This window comes from Clarias gariepinus, chromosome 19, assembly GCF_024256425.1.
Source record: "Clarias gariepinus isolate MV-2021 ecotype Netherlands chromosome 19, CGAR_prim_01v2, whole genome shotgun sequence".
Taxonomy (NCBI): Eukaryota; Metazoa; Chordata; class Actinopteri; order Siluriformes; family Clariidae; genus Clarias; species Clarias gariepinus.
Window position 1 is genome coordinate 12,587,984 of NC_071118.1, and position 20,028 is coordinate 12,608,011.

Below are 20,028 nucleotides of genomic sequence, written 5' to 3' on the forward strand. Positions count from 1 at the left end.
CATGGTTAGCAGAAAATCTCAGCATGGACTAAACCTTTAACATTGTTGTGGATGAGTCGACCAGAATACTGTACCATATTAGGTTCCACTCCTGTAAGCCAAGAACAAGAAACTGGGGATATCGTGGGCACAGGGACACTCGGACTGGTTTAATAACTGGTGGGATATAAACTATTAATACGTATCAATAATTTCTCGATCTTCAGGTTTTTTTTATCACAAAGTATGTAACATTTTTAAAATCACCCTCCTTCTTGCGTACACACACACACAAACATTTGAGTTACTGTATGGGTTTATTTGCTTATTTCACAAAATACCACAATGTACAAAATGGTTTTGCAGAATAAAGAGTATATGTTACTCAATCACGACGAACACTAAACTGTACACAGTTTCAGTTTTTCACATAGGAAATAGGGTTTGCACTGTTACATTACTTCCTCTTCCTTTTCTTCAGTGCCTTCCACTCACCCTCCTGGGTGGCCAAACTACCATACAGCTCCTTCACCTTCCTCTTTCTCTCAGCGTCCCTGTTATACACACAGACACAAACAGACATGCCTTTAGAACACTGCATTATTGTATTAGTTTCATATGAAGTGTGCGTGTATGTGTGTGGTTGTGCCTCTACTATGTAGCGCACTAACCTGCGCAGAGTGTCAGATAGTTTGGTGCTGGCAAGGAAGCGCGTGTCCTTCCTGATCTCCCTCAGAGCGCCTTTAAACTCCTTCTTATACTTGTGTTTCAGTCGCTCTCTCTCCTTCTCCTCCTTGGTGTTCCCTCGTTTCTTCCCATAGTCCAGCCTGAATGCAAATAAAAACCAAATATCACTTTATTCATATAATTATAAAATGTGTGTAATGTTCATTATGTAAAATGCATGATAAATCAGAAAAATGTGTAAAGCTGAAGAGCATGCCATAACAGCGGCATCTCATGTCAAGTAGCAGTGAAAGGAACTGTCTATCTTATCCAGTCATAGACTGTATACATTCGCTGTATTCACTCGCTATACAATTACATGTTCTCGCTATAATTACACACTGCTTGTGCACTCACACTTCCACCACTTTGGGCTTAAACAGTTTAAGAGGGATGGGCTTCTTCTTATCAAACACCAGTGGTGCATGCTGGGATGGTGTCTCTGGGATGACCTCCAGGATTTCTTTGTGCAGCTCCTATAAACATGGCAAGAACACAACTCTTTTACACGCCTGCATTAAAGGAGACCTATTATGCTTTTTTTTCATTATTAAGTTCTTATTTAATTTTTTGCCATTCAGATGAGTCCTCACTGTGCATGTACAAGCAAAGGAAAACAGGAAAAAATCCTTCCCTGCTTTAGTCCTTTTTTCATTTTTGTAATAGAAGCCAATCAGATTTTCCCCCTATTGTGACATCATATTGATTTAAACTTTTTCGACTTGATTTTAAACTGGCACCGTGTGGTGCTCACCTGTAGGGCTGATGGGTAATCTGTAACAGGAAGATGTTTTGAGAGAAGGACTCTGATTGGTTGAAAGATGTCCTGGTAAGCAGGAAGTTGTTGATAAAGCACTGTGCATCTCTTTACCAAATCCAAACATGTGTAAAGCACAGACAACCTGCAACGAAACAAATAAAAATCAATAAAATTAAATATTGTTAAGAACTCATTGTGCTTGTGTCAGACGTTAAAACATTAAATAACAAAGATAAGAACAACACGGACACTATATGGTTAATGTTGAAACCTGACCATTCTGTTCTTTACAGTATAAGATTATGGAGTGTTTTCATGGGAATTTGTGCTCATTCGGAGAAGAATGCATTAGTAAAAACAAGATGATTTTTTAATATGTCCAAAATAATAAAAGCATAAAGGAATAGACATCAGCAACGATACTCAGGTCTTTTAAACAATGCTAAAATAGTACTTAAGTGGCCCAAAGAAGTGTGCCAAGGTTATATCCCCCACACTGTAAAGGTAGAATACATTCATGCTTCAATGTTATACAGTATGTTCCAAATTCTGACCTTATTATTCAAGTGTCACAGCAGAAATTGAGACTCTTTAGTCTGGGGACAATTTTCTGCTGCTGCTGTGGCCCATCTGCTTTAAGGGTTAAAGTGTTGTGCGTTCAGTGATGCTCCTCTGCATAACTTGGTTGTAAGGTGATGTTATCCAAGGTTTTCTGTCAGCTCCTCGAACGACCATGACAGTTTCGGAAAAACTCAGACCAGCCAGTCTGGCAGCAACAATCTCACCATGTTCAAAGTCACTTATATCACCTTTGTTCCACATTCTGATGCTCGGTTTGAACTTCAGCAGACCATCTGACCATGTCTACAATGCCGAAATGCAATGAGTTCCTGGCTTATTAGATATTTGCGTCAATGAGCTGTTGTACAGTTGTACCTAACGAAGAAGCTGGTGAGTGTATACACCTGGGCTGTGCTCATTATATATATATATATATATATATATATATATATATATATATATATATATATATATATAAAATGAGTTAAGTTATATTAAACGACTTACAGTATATTCTACATGTTTTGAAAGTAATAAGTAATGCATGATTTATTTCCACCTTGGCTATTACACTGACCACACTTAACATTTAACTTATTGATTAAATTTCACAGATACATGCACTCAAGACACATAGACTTCAGCCCCTAGAGATAAAAACATAAATAGAAGCAAATCTAAACTGTATAAAGTGATCTATAATCTGTTTTGTGATCTGCACTCTGGAATATGTCAGATATAAGAAAAACACTCACATCTACACTGCCTAATGGTCACTCTCCTTTAACAAACCGTATTATAATTCATTTTCAGATTTTGCCTATGATTTATATTTTTAGCTCTTTTTCACCTCAAATTGTATGTATGGCATTATCGTTAAATTACTTGTGGCATGTGTTTAATTTAATATAAGCTGAGCAAATGAATTATGCAAATCACTTTGACTTTAAACTGCTAGATTCACAGTGTTTAAATGATGGTGGCAAAAATTAACACTAATAAAATATAATAAAAACTTGGTCTAGTATGGCATTTTTCTGTAGGGTTGGGTAAAAAAATTGTGCTCTCTCTCTCTCTCTGTGTATGTGTGTAAGGAAACTTCACACACTAAAATAAACCTTTAGTCATCATCACGATGCATTACTGCTCTCTGACAGAGGAAAATCACAAAGGAGTGATAATTGAACACTCGCATGCATACCATTTCCACTGTTTCAACCGTTTAAAGTGTGAAACCTTTCCATTGATGCATACAGATGGAACAGATGGAATTTGACTTGACAGAGTTACAGAGACTGACCAAACAGTTGCCAAATAGAGCTGAGACCAAAAAAAGGCTTCTTGTTCAATTCCAAATTTCAAACAAAAACAAATAAACGGAGTGACCTGACACAATGCACAATAAACTAGTTCTTTTTTTCTGTAAATTTAGTTCAAAATTAAAAACACTGAACTATGAACACTCTCACTTTAATGTGTGAGATGGCTCTTGTGAAGTGTGATCTTGAACAATCTTGTTACTAGAGAACTTCAAGTTGTGGGTTTATTCTTCATGTTATAAAACTGCTTTGAGGAGATAAAATGCGAGACTGCTGCAAAAATAAAACTAAAGAGTTACAATAGAATAATTCAAACTACCTGGTTTAAATTTTTTTTTAATTCATTATGTTATAAAATGACAGTAAGTGAAACTAGCAATGAGCTGAAAGATAAAACTCATGACATGTACTGTAATGTCTAATATGATTCCTTTTCTTTTTTGGAGGGGTTAAAATGAATCTTTCAAAATCTGTCCTACAAAACGTTTGTTCAGGAACCGATATCGAAGTAAAGGTGTTGGTATTAAAACTATTTGAACGATACCAGGCACTATAGCTACGATTTGATCATTAACAGCAAGCTCATACCTCCTGTGTAGTAAAATGCAGGTGTGTGTAAAAAGCCTAGGTTTACTTTGTGTTACCTGTAGTGGTCTGTGTGTGAGATGCATGTGGTGGTGTGAATGAGTGTGTGTTACCTGGAGTAATATGTCAGCGTGTTTGCGTTATACAGTTACATTTTAGATTGCAAGCATAATTTGTTTCTGACGAGAAACTTTCTTAACAAGAAACCTCTCTAATGACACCTGGGTTTGCCTCCTTTTGAGGATTTCGCAGGAATGTAACATTGCATTGTCGTTAAACAGCCTCATCTCTCACACTGCTACAGCCTGTTTAACCTTTTCCTTCTTTCTGGAGGCCGTTATTGCAGTACAGTTACTAAAGAACAGACATCACACTTGGACACACTTGGACACACGTGATAACATTATAATGAACAGTACACACAATTAAAGTGTTATACAAAAGTTTGCTCGCCTTACAGAACACTTTCCAAAGACCAAGTTACCCTCAATCCAAGGTTTACTGCTCATGTAGTGGTGCGAGTGAGTGAGTGTTGCCTGGAGTGTGATATCTCAGTGTGTGTGTGAATATTACCTGTAGTGGTCTCTTTCCCTCTCTGTAGTAGCTATAACTCTGTGTGCTGATGACAGCGTGATCCTTTTCCTGGTCCAGCTGTGAGCAGACTGCGGATCACACACATGCAGCAGCTCACTGCTCTTCCCTTGTTGTTTGAACGGGGGAACCACATGGTAATCTAAATACACACACACACACACAAATCTGAGTTTTAAAATGGCATTCTCTTAGTAAAAATTTAAGCAGTAGCGGTATTAACAGAGTTGTTCCACATGCTTTATTTGTACAGATGTTTGTATTACCTGTGCAGGTGTGTGTGAGGACGGCGAGGTGCAGGAGCCCCAGCAAGTAATTGATGAGCTCAGGAATAAAGCGCCGGGAGAGAGACACATACTCCACCGCTATACAACACAGAATCAGACCTGTGCACACACTCTCTAGAGACACGACTGCACACTGTGTGAAAAAAAAGACCCACATGCACACACATTTACAGAATCCTACAGTAAAGACTCAAATGCACTAATGTAGTATGTTAACTAATAGGATAATAAGTACTGAATATGAAATTTATGAAATTGATCACAGAGATAATCTAGTGCACATGAAGACACACACACACTACCTTAGTGAGAGCCTGGCCGATGTAGAGGAAGGCTGGTGTCGTAACTGGATGACGGAAATCAGACGTAGGAAACAGCAGAGAAACAATCTTCAGATAGACAAGCTGTGCGGATACACACACACACAAGTTACCCCTCACATCACACCATTCAGTCACACTGTACAGTGCTGTGAATAAGTATTAGCTCCTTCCTGATATATGTATTGTTATTTAAGTGTGACAAATATGCAAAAAAAAAAGGTGCAAATACTTTTTGACAACATTTTGTATATACTGTAGGTGTGTGTAATTATACCATATCCAGGCCGGGGATTGCAGCACGACCTTTGACCTCTACACTCTGCTCCATGCTGTGAGCGGCATCGCCGATCAGTGTCTGCATCACCCGACACGCCGCTTCAGGATAGAGCTGAGACAGGGAATAGATCTGCCTGAGAGACGGAGCGAGAGAGGGAGTTTTATTTGAGTTCATTATATTCTACGTACACAACGACTCGGTTAACTCAGCTGGATGGAAAACACCTTACGACTTACGGAATGAGAATGTTGATAGTGGTGAGCTGTGGGGGATTGTGGGTAGCCAGTTCCCCTACATACTCCAACAGGAATCCAAATAACTTCTGTAAAACGTAAAAAATGTAAAGTTAAATCACGTGCCTACGGTGAGATTGGCTGAAATCTATCAGAACAAAAGGAGGTCATGTATTAAATAAATAAATTAAACAAAGAATAAAAAGAGCAGTTGGCATCGAGTTTAATCTAGCTGCTGCATTATTTTCAGTTTTTGCTATAAATACTGGAACACATAATAAACATGTGTTTTCTGTTTTTGCTATCAAAGGTCACCTCTAATTTAGCTTTGTTTCCAACAGCCAGACTGGGATGATTGCACTTCTTAGTTCTCTCCAATATGAGGCACTGTTCATCAGGTAAATGACCCTGCAGCATGTTCTTCAGATCTGTGTAACACTCAGGAGCTATCACACACACACACACACAATCAATCTCTTTCCTTATTTAATCCATCTTCCCCACTAGCTCAGCCTGGCAGACCATCTGTCTCACTGTACCTGTGAAGGTGTAGGGCAGCTCTGCACGGGCTGCGTCCTGAATCTCTCTCCTCTCCTCTTCACTCACAGTGCGCTTCACTTCATCACTGGGCTCCGTCCCTTCTTCTTCTTCTTCTTCATCTTCCTCTCCCTCATTCTCCTGCTCATTGTCATCATCATCACCACTGTCCTCCAAATCTGAGTGACGATCATCTTCCTCATCATCGTTGTCTTCATCACCACTACCACCATCATCATCTTCATCCTCCTCCTCCTCATCTTCATTACCGTTGTCGTCTTCTTCCTTAGTATCATTTTCTCCTGCACCTTCCTCTTCTTCAATGTTCCACATCCCGTCCTATGTGAGAGACACGTGTACGAGGTTAGAGGAGAAAAATATATATATATGTATAGTAGGGCTGCAAATGATCAATCTACCGTTTATTAAAATGATAAATCGATTAATCGCATTACTACCATCTGAGGAATGCGTGTACCTGATAGGACAGAGTTTTGCGGTCGTCCTTGTCGAGGACGAATCCGTCGTTGAGGTCATCAGCCGACATGTGTGCGTGTTGAGGGTTTTCCTCCACCTCACCCTCCATCCTTCTCCGTCTGTCTGCCTGTGTGGCACGTACACACACACAAAAATACAGAATAATGACATCAGAGGTGCTTTAAATCCCCCTCTGTTTGAAAGACACGAACTAAGGTCAGATCTTATGTGTGGCTTGTTCGTTACCTCCAGTTTCTGCAACCTTTCCCTCTCCTCTCTGGCGATTTCCTCTGGGGTTTTGAGTTTCTCTGACGGCTGCGCTTTTATCTCGAATCCCAATTCCCTCACCATCATGTCATATTCGTCCAGCTTCACAAACACACACACAGGTAAAAACAATCAGTCCATGTGGAATGTAATATTCATAGAAGTCAAGCCCAAGTGCTGCTGTAGGTTTGACAGACACACTTGCACCATCTAGTGGGCGCTTCACTCTAACTGTCCAATCAGAAAGCAGCGTGCTCAGTGAAGAGTCAGTGATTGGTCAGACAGAGTCACTCTTTAGTAATATAGACTATAACCGCAGTAATGGCAATGTTAGGACATTAGATTGGTAATCACTATACTGTACAGTCCACAATCAAGTGCTTTAGTTCTCCTGTTCTGGCGTTCTTCCTCTCCTCCTCTCTTCTCACCTTTGGTTTCTCCATCTCCTCTTCTCGTTCTTTGGGAGTTTTACGTGACAGAAGGCTTTGGATGGACTTCCACTCCTGATCCAGTTTCTCTGTCAGCTCGTGCGTCTCGTCTTTCTGTATCTGACGCTCTCTCTGCACATATCACAACACAACCCTTATGGTTATCGCTAGCACACGGCTCACTACAAACTCAATGTAGCTTAAGCAGACCTGCTAACTGAAATGATAAATTTAGCCGCCATGCGTTCCTCACCTTCTCCTGTTTAGATTTGAGGATAAGTTCTTCGATGAGCTCCTGGCGCGTTTTGTTATTTGCATCCTCTTCTTCACCGTTTTTTTTCCTCAGCAGCCCTCCACCTCCTCCGAAGTGTGACGCCGTCATTTCAGCTTCACACACGCACACAAACACAATGATATTATAATTATTATATTTTATATAGTTCTTGTTTGTTAAGTGTCTTGAGTATTTCTGTGTATGTATGTATGTATGTATGTGTGTGTGTGTGTGTGTGTGTGTGTGTGTGTGTGTGTGTGTGTGTGTGTGTGTGTGTGTGTGTGTGAGAGAGAGAGAGAGAGAGAGAGAGTGTGTGTGTGTGTGTGTTTTCTAACCAGACAGGAGGCCTTTCTCCTCCGAATCGCTCTCGCTCTCCACTCCATCAGTAAACTTCTCCATCTCAGCCAGGGACTGTCCATAATGTGTTAATTGCTCCTCATCATTCAGATTAAACATGTCCTTCTTCCCCTGAACGCGCTGTATACATACACACACACACAATTAGGATATTACATACACAACACACAGACAACTACTCGAATATTTCTGTATTATCTTGTTTAGGGCTGCACGATTCTTGATAAAATGTGAATCATGATTTTCCTCCACAGGAACTGAGGTTACGATTCGCTGACACAATTCTTATTATTTCAACTGAAACATTTATTGCACTCAATTTAAAATAATAATAATAATAATAATAATAATAAATGACAATTATTCTGTACTGTCTACACAGGACCTTCAACTCTTGTAACAAAAAACATTGCCTTCCCATATTTTATAACCTCTAAAGTAAACTTCAAAGCTGTTGAACATAAATAGATTGTTTAGAATATTAATAACAAATTATTTATAAATAGCACCTGTGCTTGTTGGACACTTGGCCAACCCCTGTACTCGGAAGTTTATATTATTATTATTATTATCATAATGTACATGACATAGAGCTTGTTGGGTAATTTAAAATTAAATACATAGTTTAGTACAAAATTTATTGTTGTCAAAAGTTTTCTGGCTCAATTTTAACATACTTCTAGCACAGTATGCTCTCTGTAGCTTTTGACCTGCTCTTAGAGTCTCTAATTAACACATACAGCTTAATTAACTAATACAGGAAACTATATCCCAATTAGAACTGTACAAGCCTGTCCCTAACCGGACAGTAGTATATATTTTTGTTTGTGCATGCATGCGTGTGCTTAGGCATTGGACTACAGTTGAAAAACTTGCAAGTTCAACGTCCGCGGTCAGCAAGTTACAAGTTGCCCTTGAGGAAGGCCCTTAACCCTCAACTGCTTAGATGTAAAATGAGATAAAAATATAAATCGCTCTGAATAAGGGCGTCTGCTAAATGCTGTTATGTAAATGTGTGTCTCCGTATGGGACATTTACCTTATCCTGATAAAAATAATAATAAAAAGCATAAACCAATTTAATGATAAAGTATATACTTGCTGCTAAATGTAAGAAGAGAAGAAAACCTTATGATTTGACATGCACGTTGAGGGACACAAAGAGCATCAAAAGGAGCAGGTCGTACCACGCCTCAGATTCTGATTGGAAGTTCAAGTTTTGCGGACTTTCCACATTAAAAGTAAGTACTAAATGGATGAACAAGTGACATAATAAATAATATGATAAAGAAAATAATAAAGAAAAACATTGAAAAGTTTTCAAATTTGGGCAACGGTCATCTTTGGTTTGCCCTATCCCATCACACCAGTGTGAATTACTGCTTACGTAACCCTCATGTTAGTACATTAGTGATTTAAGGGTAGAAACCCGCCGTTACCTGTCTCTCCATGGCGAACCTCTGCAGAATTTTGTCCTCGGGTGCCATCTTGGAGTCATACTCTCCAAAGCGCCGGTCAATAAACGAATTCGCTTTGTGTTTCATTCTGAACTCCTTCAGGAGAGTCTGTTTACGCTGCACAAAATAAATAAATACATAAATAAAAAATCTTTTTTTTATATACATATGTCAGACAATGTCATGATGAAGCAACTGTACAGAACTTTACATATGGGTTTATTTATCTGAAAAGCAATCTGGAGGTAATAAAGCACACAACTTAACACAAACAGATAAACAAACGTTACCTTGTTGTGGAATTAGATAGAGTGTAAGACAAAATGAGAGACAGAGAGTGAGACAGACGCTACTTTGTTTTGTATTCTGAAGGCGAGAATTTGATTGAGACAGATTGTGTGAGACTGAGAGAGAGAGTGAGACAGAAGATGAAACAGAATGTGAAGCAAGGTATGCAACAGGTGTGACTGAGCGGCAAAAGCGGTAGATAGACGAGACAGGTAGACATAATTAGAATGAGATGGGGTGCGAGACAGGTAGATCTAATTAGAATGAGACATGGTCCAAGACAGAGCATGAGTCAAGTAGATAAGTGTTACCATGTTTTAAGCTTTCGAACGAGACCCAGAGAGTGCGAGTTTGAGACAAAATAAAGAGGAGAGACACATCACGAGACAGATGCTACCTTGTTTAGTTTTTAGAGGCAGGAATTAGAGTGAGACAGAGTATGAGACAGAATGTGAAGTAAATGCAGCAGGTGTAACAGAGTGGCAAGACAAGTAGACGAGACAGTTAGACCTAATTTTACTAATTAGGTATCCAGGTGTTACCTTGTTGTGAGCTTTAGAGCGAGACACGCCTGGCAGTCCCACATCGTGTTTGCTCTTTCGGCCCAGGACGTCAAACTTCTTCTTGTTGATCTTCACTTCGAATGGGTTCGTCTTGATCTGAGCGTGCGCGCTGCTCTTGCGCACTTTATCGCACACACTCCTTTTCTTCACCGGCTTCCCCATGTCACACTGAAAGAGAAACAGCCATGAGCCTAATAAGTTTTATTGCTTTAAACTAGGAAATAAAAAAACAGAGCTCAAAAAACAGAGAAAGAAACTCAGGATGATCATCATGCTCATTAGAGATAAAAGCTTCTATTTGTTTATCAGTGCTAAAGTGTTACACATTAGTAACACTGTGTCTTTGAAGTAACACCAGCTTGTAAAGTGAGATCACTGAGAAGAGAGAAGACTTTCAGGATCATCTTTATCAGTGTGTTTTAGAGTAATCTAGAGAATGGTGCAATTTTTCATACACCTTGAGGCTTCTCATTCTCTAAAGCACTGATCACTGCACCTTTGTTCTTATCATGAAGGTGATGACTGCAGCAGAGTTGATGAATTAACAGTTCTACCAGGGTCAGGCATGGAGGCCACAGTGTTCTCCAGACTCCTGCATGTGCGTCCAAAAGTATATGGACAGCTCATCATCATAACACCCACACGTGCCAAAACAATTTAATAAGCATTAACACAGAATCGGTCCGGCCTTTACTGACACACGGCATGCAAAGCCATTCTGTTAGGAAACTCTTGTTTACTAGTTACACCGTCTTTGAAAACATCTCTGAACAGTTAGCCTGGTTAGCTCCGTGAAGCTCACGCGCCGTTTGGGAAACCGACTAGCTAGTATGTCTTCTAACGAGAATTACTTACCTAAAACCTATTTAAAAATCCACAAATAATTAAATGGTCACAAGCTTTCTTGGATAGAAGTTCGGATTTAATCCATCACGTGGGAATTTGGCTGAATTCACGTGTTCCACATATCAACACGCTCAACTCCAAAGGTTCACGGTGGTTCAAGTCTAACCGGGTCATCCTGCCACCTGCTGGACCGGAGTGGAATTACACCACTACGCCGCTGCCTGATGGCAAAATAAAGTCTGTTTTCCTTACAGCTACTCAGGTTTCCTCCCACAGTCCAAAGACATGCAGATTAGGCTAATTGGCGTTTCCAAATCGCCCATGGTGTGTTTGTGTATATGCTTGCATTGCGTTGGTTTACATTTATCTTATCCAGAGCGACTCACATTATCTCATTATACATCTGAGCAGTTGAGGGTTAAGGGCCTTGCTCAAGGCAACTTGGTGGTTGTGGGGTTTGAACCTGGAATCTTCCAAACCGTAGTCCAATGCCTTAACCACTGAGCTAGCCCCCCTGTATAGGGTGTACCCTGCGTCATACCCTTAGTCTTCTGGCTCCAGACAAACGCCCACCTGTTACCCCGTATACAGAATAAAGCAGTATAAATGATAAGTGAGTAAGGTGAGAAATTATTCATTTAATTGGAAACCGGGGTACCTGGAGGAAACCCACCGAGCACAGGGAGAACCGACAAACTCCATGCATACAGAGCCGAGGCAGGAATCGAACTCTCGATCCAGGTGGTGCGAGGCCACAGTGCTAATGTCGTGCATATCATACATTAATACATTTTACTCAGGTATTACTTAGGACTTCTGTCTAAACACACCATTTAAAATCCTGCAAAATAGCAAACCACAATATTCTTTTACATTACATTTTGGATTTGTGGTGTCTTATTTAAAGGCTACATTTAATATGTGTGAGTAGTGTAGTCACATGGAATCTAATCCTTTCAGTTCTGATTTGGGATGCTTCCATATGTGGTCCTATGTCTGTTACAGGTCTTATTTTTTGCAATGTGACCTCAGTCTGAACAGTCAAATCAAAATTGCTTTGACAATGTCCTCCTGTTTTTGAGTCTGGCATAACGTACTTCTGAGCGATGGTGGCTGCATGTGATGTCTTATTAATATTTTTATTTTTCTTCCACACATGCAGATCAGTTCAGGACCTGGACCATTTCAAACTTGAAGGTGATATTTGTCACATAAAAAAGAGAACAGGCTAACAAACAAACACATAAATAAAAAAGATTTAAGCAGTACAACATTTTTTACTTATTTGTCCTTCTCTCAGTTCTATCTTTCTGTGGAGCAAAGACCAATTAAATATTTTTTGTATGCTTACATATTTGGTTAATGAAACTGATTCTGCTTGGGCGCTCAGGCTAAATCAGGATGCAGCCTGTTGTACTTATAGTAAACAGTTTTTTGGCGACATCTAGTGGTCGCAATATCACAATATACTAATTGGTGTAAAATCAAGATGGCGTCGAACTCCACAAAGCCTTAAATTATTGTGGAAAAAGTACAATAACTTTTATTGTTGAAACTTGTTTATTTGTGCATAATAACTTTTGTAAATTGATATACAAAATGATAGGTTAACAAAAAAAGAAAAAAAAAATGTGTTCTTTTTAACAGAAAAAATTGGTTCAAATTTGTAAATTCATTCAGTGTAACTAATCTGCTAGCTGCAAAGCCTAAACGTTAACAATTCATTTTCTGAAAAATTATGTACACTACTGGGTAACATTTTAGACAATTTCCTTATTTTGACTCCTAATTTAAGTGTTAGGCTTTGCCTGACTGACCACTTACAGTTTAATATATCATAAAGAACCTATAAACCATAACATTGTATGAAATATATTTGCCAGTCAATTAATATATTTAATAACAACTTAATTGTTAGCCATTTGGCTGAAACAATGAGAGAAAAATACCTACAGTGTGTTTAAAAAAATATGCCATAGAGAAGAATGACATCATCTAACTCGGTCTGTGAGCATTTTGCAAGACGAGCAAAATAAAATTTTTTAATATTAAATATTAAATATTAAAATAACTTTTAATAAGGTATTGATATACAAGTAGCGTAGTATGCATGCGTTTTTGTCTGCCGAGTGTCATATAATCACAACTGAGCCAATGGTTCTTCTCTCTCTTGCGTTGTGGAATTTGGTTAAAAAGGCTGTAGCAGTTCGAGAGATAAAACTGTTTAGAGAAGTGATTCAGTTTGTGCGTGTGTGTGTGTCTGTGTACAAGTGTGTGAAATTCGTCCTACACAGTAGCCCCCCTGCTCCTGCCTCACCAGTCATGATTTTTTGCAAAGGTTAAGTGCAGGGTAATTTGTTTTAATTTTTACTTTATATTTTGTATTAATTATTTTTATATGAATATTTTTGGGCTGTGGAATGAATCATAAGAGTTTCCATTATTTGTTATGGGGAAATTCACTTTGATATAGAAGTATTCTGATATACAAACACTCTTTCGGAACGAATTATGTCTGCAATCCAAGGTTTAACTGTATAGTATTTAGACTTTTGAAATGAATAAAAAATAGAAATAGATTTTAAACTTTATTCATTAATTTGCAGAAAGGTCAATGACAATTATGACAATTTTTAAGCTACAGTAAGTGAAGCAAAGCATGCACACAATGTGTAATATTACAACATAGTTTCTCTTAATACTGTAGGTAAAATATTATCTTTTTGAAGTTTTTTTTTTTAAATAAATATACTTATCATCAGTGGACATGAAAGTTCCCCAAATTATAGAGATGTTGAGGTCCTATTTTTGAAAAATGAAAATGTAAATATAAGAACACATACCTTGGGAACATATATAAACAAAGCAATAGGTTTTAAGGGTATAAAAATTCTTAAATGTGTTACAAATTTTGTTTTTAATTTTTATGTGATTTTATTTGAAGGCCATGCAGAGCAGAAAAATCACTGACTGCCTTAATAGGAGACAACTCTGAGATGGTGGAATTGTGTGATTGTGATGCTGCTGATCCTGTTGTGGTACAAGTGATGATTATATTTCACCTGATTCACCAGCATCTAATCAACGGCAATCTCAGTAACGGTGAACCGGAGCTCTGTTCACATGCATGTAGACATGATGACAGTGGCAGTTTACAGAAATTGACTTGTGCATAAAAACGTCAGCATGGTAAAAGTGATGACAGTAATGGTAATCTAGGAGCTAGCATGTAGAGAATGGTTAGCTGATTAGTTCAGTCTGAGGATGAAAGGCCTCCAGAGTAACATGATTGGCAGGCACTAGACTTTGTGCAGCAGTACATCAACAAAGAGTTAATTAAACTAATTGCTAAATGCACAAATGCTATGTCAGTAGCTAATAGTGGTACCTCTCTCAGCACTTTAGCTGATGGAATGGATTATTTTTTTGGAGCATCATCTTTCATGTATTGCATGCCTTAACAACAAATAAGAATATTCTGGTCCAGTGATTTATGAATCCCTGCCATGACAAAATCAAGCTTGCCACATCTTTAGACTGAGAAAACATAGTGGTTGATAGTGATTGTGGAAAACAATGGCTTAATGAAGGCTGCTTGCTTTAGGCTCGACCAAAATATGCGCCAGTGGACGAGCAGATGATCCCATATACAGAAGTCCATTTTAACAGGATATGCTAATAAGCTCCTGTGTGCATGAAAACTTGCTGGCTTTGTTAGGTGGCATTGTACTGGACTTTAAAGGGTATCAAGGTGCAAAGTGTGTTCACAGGTCAGAATACAGAGGGACTTGGTTATCACAGATCTGGCTAAAACTTTGCATGCTGGTACAAAAAGATACGTTTATTAGTTTTCACAAGCATGAAAGCTGTGGATCAAATACTGGATGAAGAAGGTGTACCTGACTAGCACAAATAAAAAGCCACAGTCATCAAAGCACAGCAAGAGCTACCAAGTGAAAAACACAGGACATAACAAGGAACAGGAGCCTTAGTATCAGTTAAGAGGGAATGTGGGACGGTATGTGTATTGAAGGGGTATGACAACTTTCATACATTCCACTGTACATGTTGAACAGCTAGAAGATGTGTGCTAATGATGGAACAAATCAGACAAAGATAAGACAGACATCCATAAGATAAGATGTTAATCTAGTGCCCCAACAAGTTTTGATACATGTTCAAAGAAGAACATGTATACCAGAAGTGATTGTCACATGACTAATTTTTGGCTATGGGTTTATCTTTAAGATGGTGTTGACATGATAGACAGTAAGACGTGTTACTAATTAATGTAACTGCTGACAGTAAGATGAGTTACTATGACTCATCTACGACAGTCCAAACTGAGAAGACAATTCAGATACTGATGCACTTTATTTTAATTTATCTCGCTTTAGCCAACAGCCAAGTAAAAGCATAAGCAGTACCTTGAGTTTAGCATGACAGTAGCTCTAGTTTACTGATCAAGTGAACATTATGTTCAACATGTACAGGAAGAGAATGCATATCTTTTACAGAGAAATATATCTTTTAAGGCAAAAGTCATCAGGTTAATCTACTGTAGTACCCAAGGTATACACAACATCTGATATACATATTCTTCTTTTTCACCCTGAAAAACCCAGTGCAAATAAAGTGTCCGGTTGTGGAAATCTTCTGTGTGACATGCAATGTGTTCCTATCCTTGCAAACTGAATGTTACTGTTTTTCAGCATTTCACACACTATTCCTACAAACAAAAAGAAAAGAAAGAAAATTTATATAGTTATAAAATGTTGAACAAGGCTTTTAGATGTGTTGCACTGTTTTGCAAATTTTTTTTTATGCACAGCCTGGATTTAAAATAAACTTTTACACACTGTTACACACAGTTGACTTTAATTTGCAATAAAATAAACCCAATGTATCAAATATGAGGACCTGAGACTTCTCTTGAGAACTAAATGTCCTTACATGAGGACATGACATTTTCTACCGCCTACATTGTCTGTATTTTCTTGTACAATTCTCATATAAGTGCTGTTGTATATTACTCTTTTGCTAAGTGTCCTTCCGTTTGAAGACATTGATTATGTTCTAAGTTAACAGGTGCTAAGGAAAAACTGTAAGGAGAAATTATACAATACATAACAGTGGGGCTGGGTCTCAAACTGGTAGCTTTTAAACTGGTAGCTATGGGAAGTTGGTGAAGGAAACAGAGAAGTGTTATGGATAAAGAGAAGCAGGATTTTGGATCAGTTGAATGAACCCAGAGAGAGAGAACCTGATTCCGCTCCTGGAAGCTATATTCACAATCCTGAACAATTTATTGACTACTTGAACAATAACAAGTTTAGTATTCGTGTGACAGCTCAATGAGATTTTCTCAACAATATATATATAAAAAGACAATTATATGACACGGATAACTCTTGTGTTTTAACTGGTCAAAATGAACCATACATTGGGTCTGTTTATTTGGGAGTTTATCTAAGTGTTTTCTGTAATGATCCCAGGTCCTCGATGTGAAAACGCCTGAAGTCACCAAAGACGGAATACATCACAGGGGATCATTCACACACATTCTTAAACACATTTACCCCTTAGGTCAATTTGGAGTAGCTAATCCACTTATCCTTCAGCAGCATAACTTCCCCTTACAGCAATGATTCATGGCGTGAAGTCATGCAGGAGGTCACTGCAGCCAGCCATTGTTCATGGTGACAGTGTGGATGGATGCATAGATAGATAGATGGAAGGAATCCACACTGGATGGACAGCAAACACTCACCACTGACAACAGGAGCACTCATTACACACCGAAAAACACAAAATGCAAGAGACACAAGATACTTGTCAGCTGGTAGTGGGAATGCAACAGAGGTTGAACTAAATATCTAGAGGGTGGAAATAATAAAAGTGTGTTTCAGGCTAGACAAGTTTGTGAAAAAGACACACTTTGTTTTATAATGAAGCCAGTGAAAGCTATACCTCATTCATAATCCACAAATTTACCCAGTCCTGAACTATTGAGCAACTTCAGTCACAAGTCCTCAAAGCTGTCCGCATCAATTGGGTCCAAGACCATTTTTGTGGTCAAGTGGAACCATGCCCAGTCACCACACGCATCCCGAGCAGACCACATGTGCGTCCTGGCGATGAGATCTCCAGCCAGAAGTGTGGCACCAGACAGTTGTAGCACAGACAAAATTTGGGAAGTAGAAGTAAACTGGAGAACCCAGAGGAAACTTAGACAGGGTGAATGTGTGTAATCGACAGTAACCTGAGCTGTGTTTTAAACTGGAGACCATAGAGCTGTGGGGACATCATGCTATTCCTTATCCAATCAAAATTTTCCCACAATTAAAAGGAACCCAACTGAGTGGAAAATCTGACTGGCAGCTTCTCTTCTCTTCTCTTCTCTTCTCTTCTCTTCTCTTCTCTTCTCTTCCGTCTGTTTCATGTTTAAAACACACACAAGCAAACACACAAGCCGTTTTTACCACACAAGCAGTGTTTATTGTGTGTGTCTGTGTGTGTTAGAGTGAGTGTGTTTGTGTGTTTAACTCTATGTCTTCCCTCAAATAAAAACCATATTCATTTATTTACTCAAACACATTATGTATGAACATCCTGCAGTGAGCTGGTGTGTGTGTGTGTCAGCATGGTGCAATGAAAACCTGCTGCTTGTGGCTAAAATACACACACTCAGCGTTCCCACAGTAAACTGCAACAGCAGCCATTTTGAATCCTTTGAAGTGTGTGTTTTAATCTACACAAACTTGGTAACAGAACACACAGTGATAATTGGTAACTTGGGTGTTGTACTAAACTGTGACTGGTTTCCCAGGCTTAGTATCAACTGTACAGATATTTTATACCGTCAAAACATTGTGACAGGGTTAATTTATCAAAGTTATGGATTTTGGTTTCTTATTGGTATTAGGTTGTTTTGGAAAGTTAGAGTTACTTTGATGAATGCATGTCGAGATTATTCGGACCATGTGTGTTATTCGGACCATGGTTGCATACAGTATCTCTTTTTAAAAACAGCATTGTGTGTTTTTAATGCAACCTAATTACAGTCTGTGATTGGTTACTAGTGTGTTATACTAAGCTGTGATTGGTTACTAGGGTGTTATACTAAGCTGTGATTGGTTACTAGTGTGTTATACTAAGCTGTGATTGGTTACTAGGGTGTTATACTAAGCTGTGATTGGTTACTAGTGTGTAATACTAAGCTGTGATTGGTTACTAGGGTGTTATACTAAGCTGTGATTGGTTACTAGGGTGTTATACTAAGCTGTGATTGGTTACTAGTGTGTAATACTAAGCTGTGATTGGTTACTATGGTGTTATACTAAGCTGTGATTGGTTACTAGGGTGTTATACTAAGCTGTGATTGGTTACTAGGGTGTTATACTAAGCTGTGATTGGTTACTAGTGTGTAATACTAAGCTGTGATTGGTTACTATGGTGTTATACTAAGCTGTGATTGGCTACTAGGGTGTAATACTAAGCTATGATTGGCTACTAGTGTGTAATACTAAGCTGTGATTGGTTACTATGGTGTTATACTAAGCTGTGATTGGTTACTATGGTGTTATACTAAGCTGTGATTGGTTACTAGGGTGTTATACTAAGCTGTGATTGGTTACTACAATATTGTACTGAGCTGGGATTGGATAATCCTGTGTGGTACAGAGCTGGGATTAGTTGTTGAACTAAGCTGTGATTGGTTACTATTTTTTTTTATACTAAGGATTGGTTACTAGGGCATTGTGCTGATCAGTGATTGGTTACTTATATGTTGAACGGAACTGTGATTAGTTACTACATGTTGTACTGAGCTGTGTTTGGTTACTATGGTGTTGTACTGAGCAGTGATTGGTTCCCACCGCATCGTACTGTGCAGTGATTGATTACTAGTCTGTTGTACTGAGCTATGACTGGTTACTAGTGTGTTATGTTGAGCTGTGATAGGTTACTAGGGTGTTGTACTGAGCTGTGATTGTTTGATAAGGTGTTCTGTTGATGATTAATTGTTAGGGTATTATACTAAACTGTGATTGTGATTGTAATAAACTGAGCTGTGATTGATTACATGGGCGTTGTACTGAGTTAGTTACTAAGACGATGTAAAGCGCTGTGATTGGTTATTAGGTTGGTATTCTAAACTATGATTGATTACTAGGGCATTACATCAAGCTGTATTTGGTTACAAGGGGGATGTATGGAGCTTAGATTGGTTACTAAGGAGTTGTCCAGTAGCAGTAATTAATTATTAAGGTGTTGGGTTGAGTTGTGATTAGTTACTAGGGTGGTATACTGAACTGAGATTGGTTTCCCAGGTGTTTTTGAGCGGTGAGGGGCTGTGATTGGTTGCTCGGTTGTTATGTTCAGCGGTGATTGGTGAAATGTTAAAATACCAGGATTACAGTGTGAGAATCAGAAACAGGTTGATTGCAGTGAGCTGGTGTGTGTGTGTGTGTGTGTGTGTGTGTCAGCATGGTGCTATGAAAACCTGCTGCTTGTGGCTAAAATACACACACTCAGCGTTCCCACAGTAAACTGCAACAGCAGCCATTTTGAATCCTTTAATGCGTGTGTTTTAATCTACAATTAATTGGTAACTCAAGTGTTGTAGTAGTTACTTTTTTGATGTAGTTACTTTTTGGTTTTGTTTTCAGTGCTGGGAGGGAAAAATCAATCAATAAAATTTGGGAACAGTATTTTCTCTGCTTTTTTCCCCTTCTTCTCTTTTTGTCTCTCTTGTCTCATACTCTCTCACTCTCTGACTCTGGATCTGTCTGTCTCTCAGCAGGATCTGTTTTTCTCCTTTGTGCCGTGTGTTTCTGTCATTGTTCTGTTGCTATGAGTCTGTTCACACTGATTGACACAGGATGTGAGTCACA

At 38.6% G+C, this 20,028-nt stretch overlaps 1 protein-coding gene across 1 annotated transcript; it reads right to left on the bottom strand.

Moving 5' to 3' along the window:
• Positions 1–277: 277 nt before the first annotated feature.
• On the bottom strand, positions 278–11,288 carry nop14 (NOP14 nucleolar protein homolog (yeast)). Its single transcript, XM_053477758.1, has 19 exons — positions 11,144–11,288; positions 10,268–10,456; positions 9,420–9,554; positions 7,960–8,101; positions 7,604–7,737; positions 7,351–7,482; positions 6,902–7,024; positions 6,657–6,782; positions 6,181–6,517; positions 5,957–6,087; positions 5,645–5,730; positions 5,406–5,541; positions 5,111–5,212; positions 4,788–4,941; positions 4,504–4,663; positions 1,460–1,607; positions 1,063–1,181; positions 651–806; positions 278–533 (listed from the first exon to the last, which is right to left on the bottom strand). The coding sequence occupies exons 2-19, from the start codon at positions 10,448–10,450 to the stop codon at positions 437–439; spliced, it is 2,601 nt and encodes an 866-aa protein (XP_053333733.1). The 5' UTR covers positions 10,451–10,456; positions 11,144–11,288; the 3' UTR covers positions 278–436.
• Positions 11,289–20,028: the final 8,740 nt, after the last annotated feature.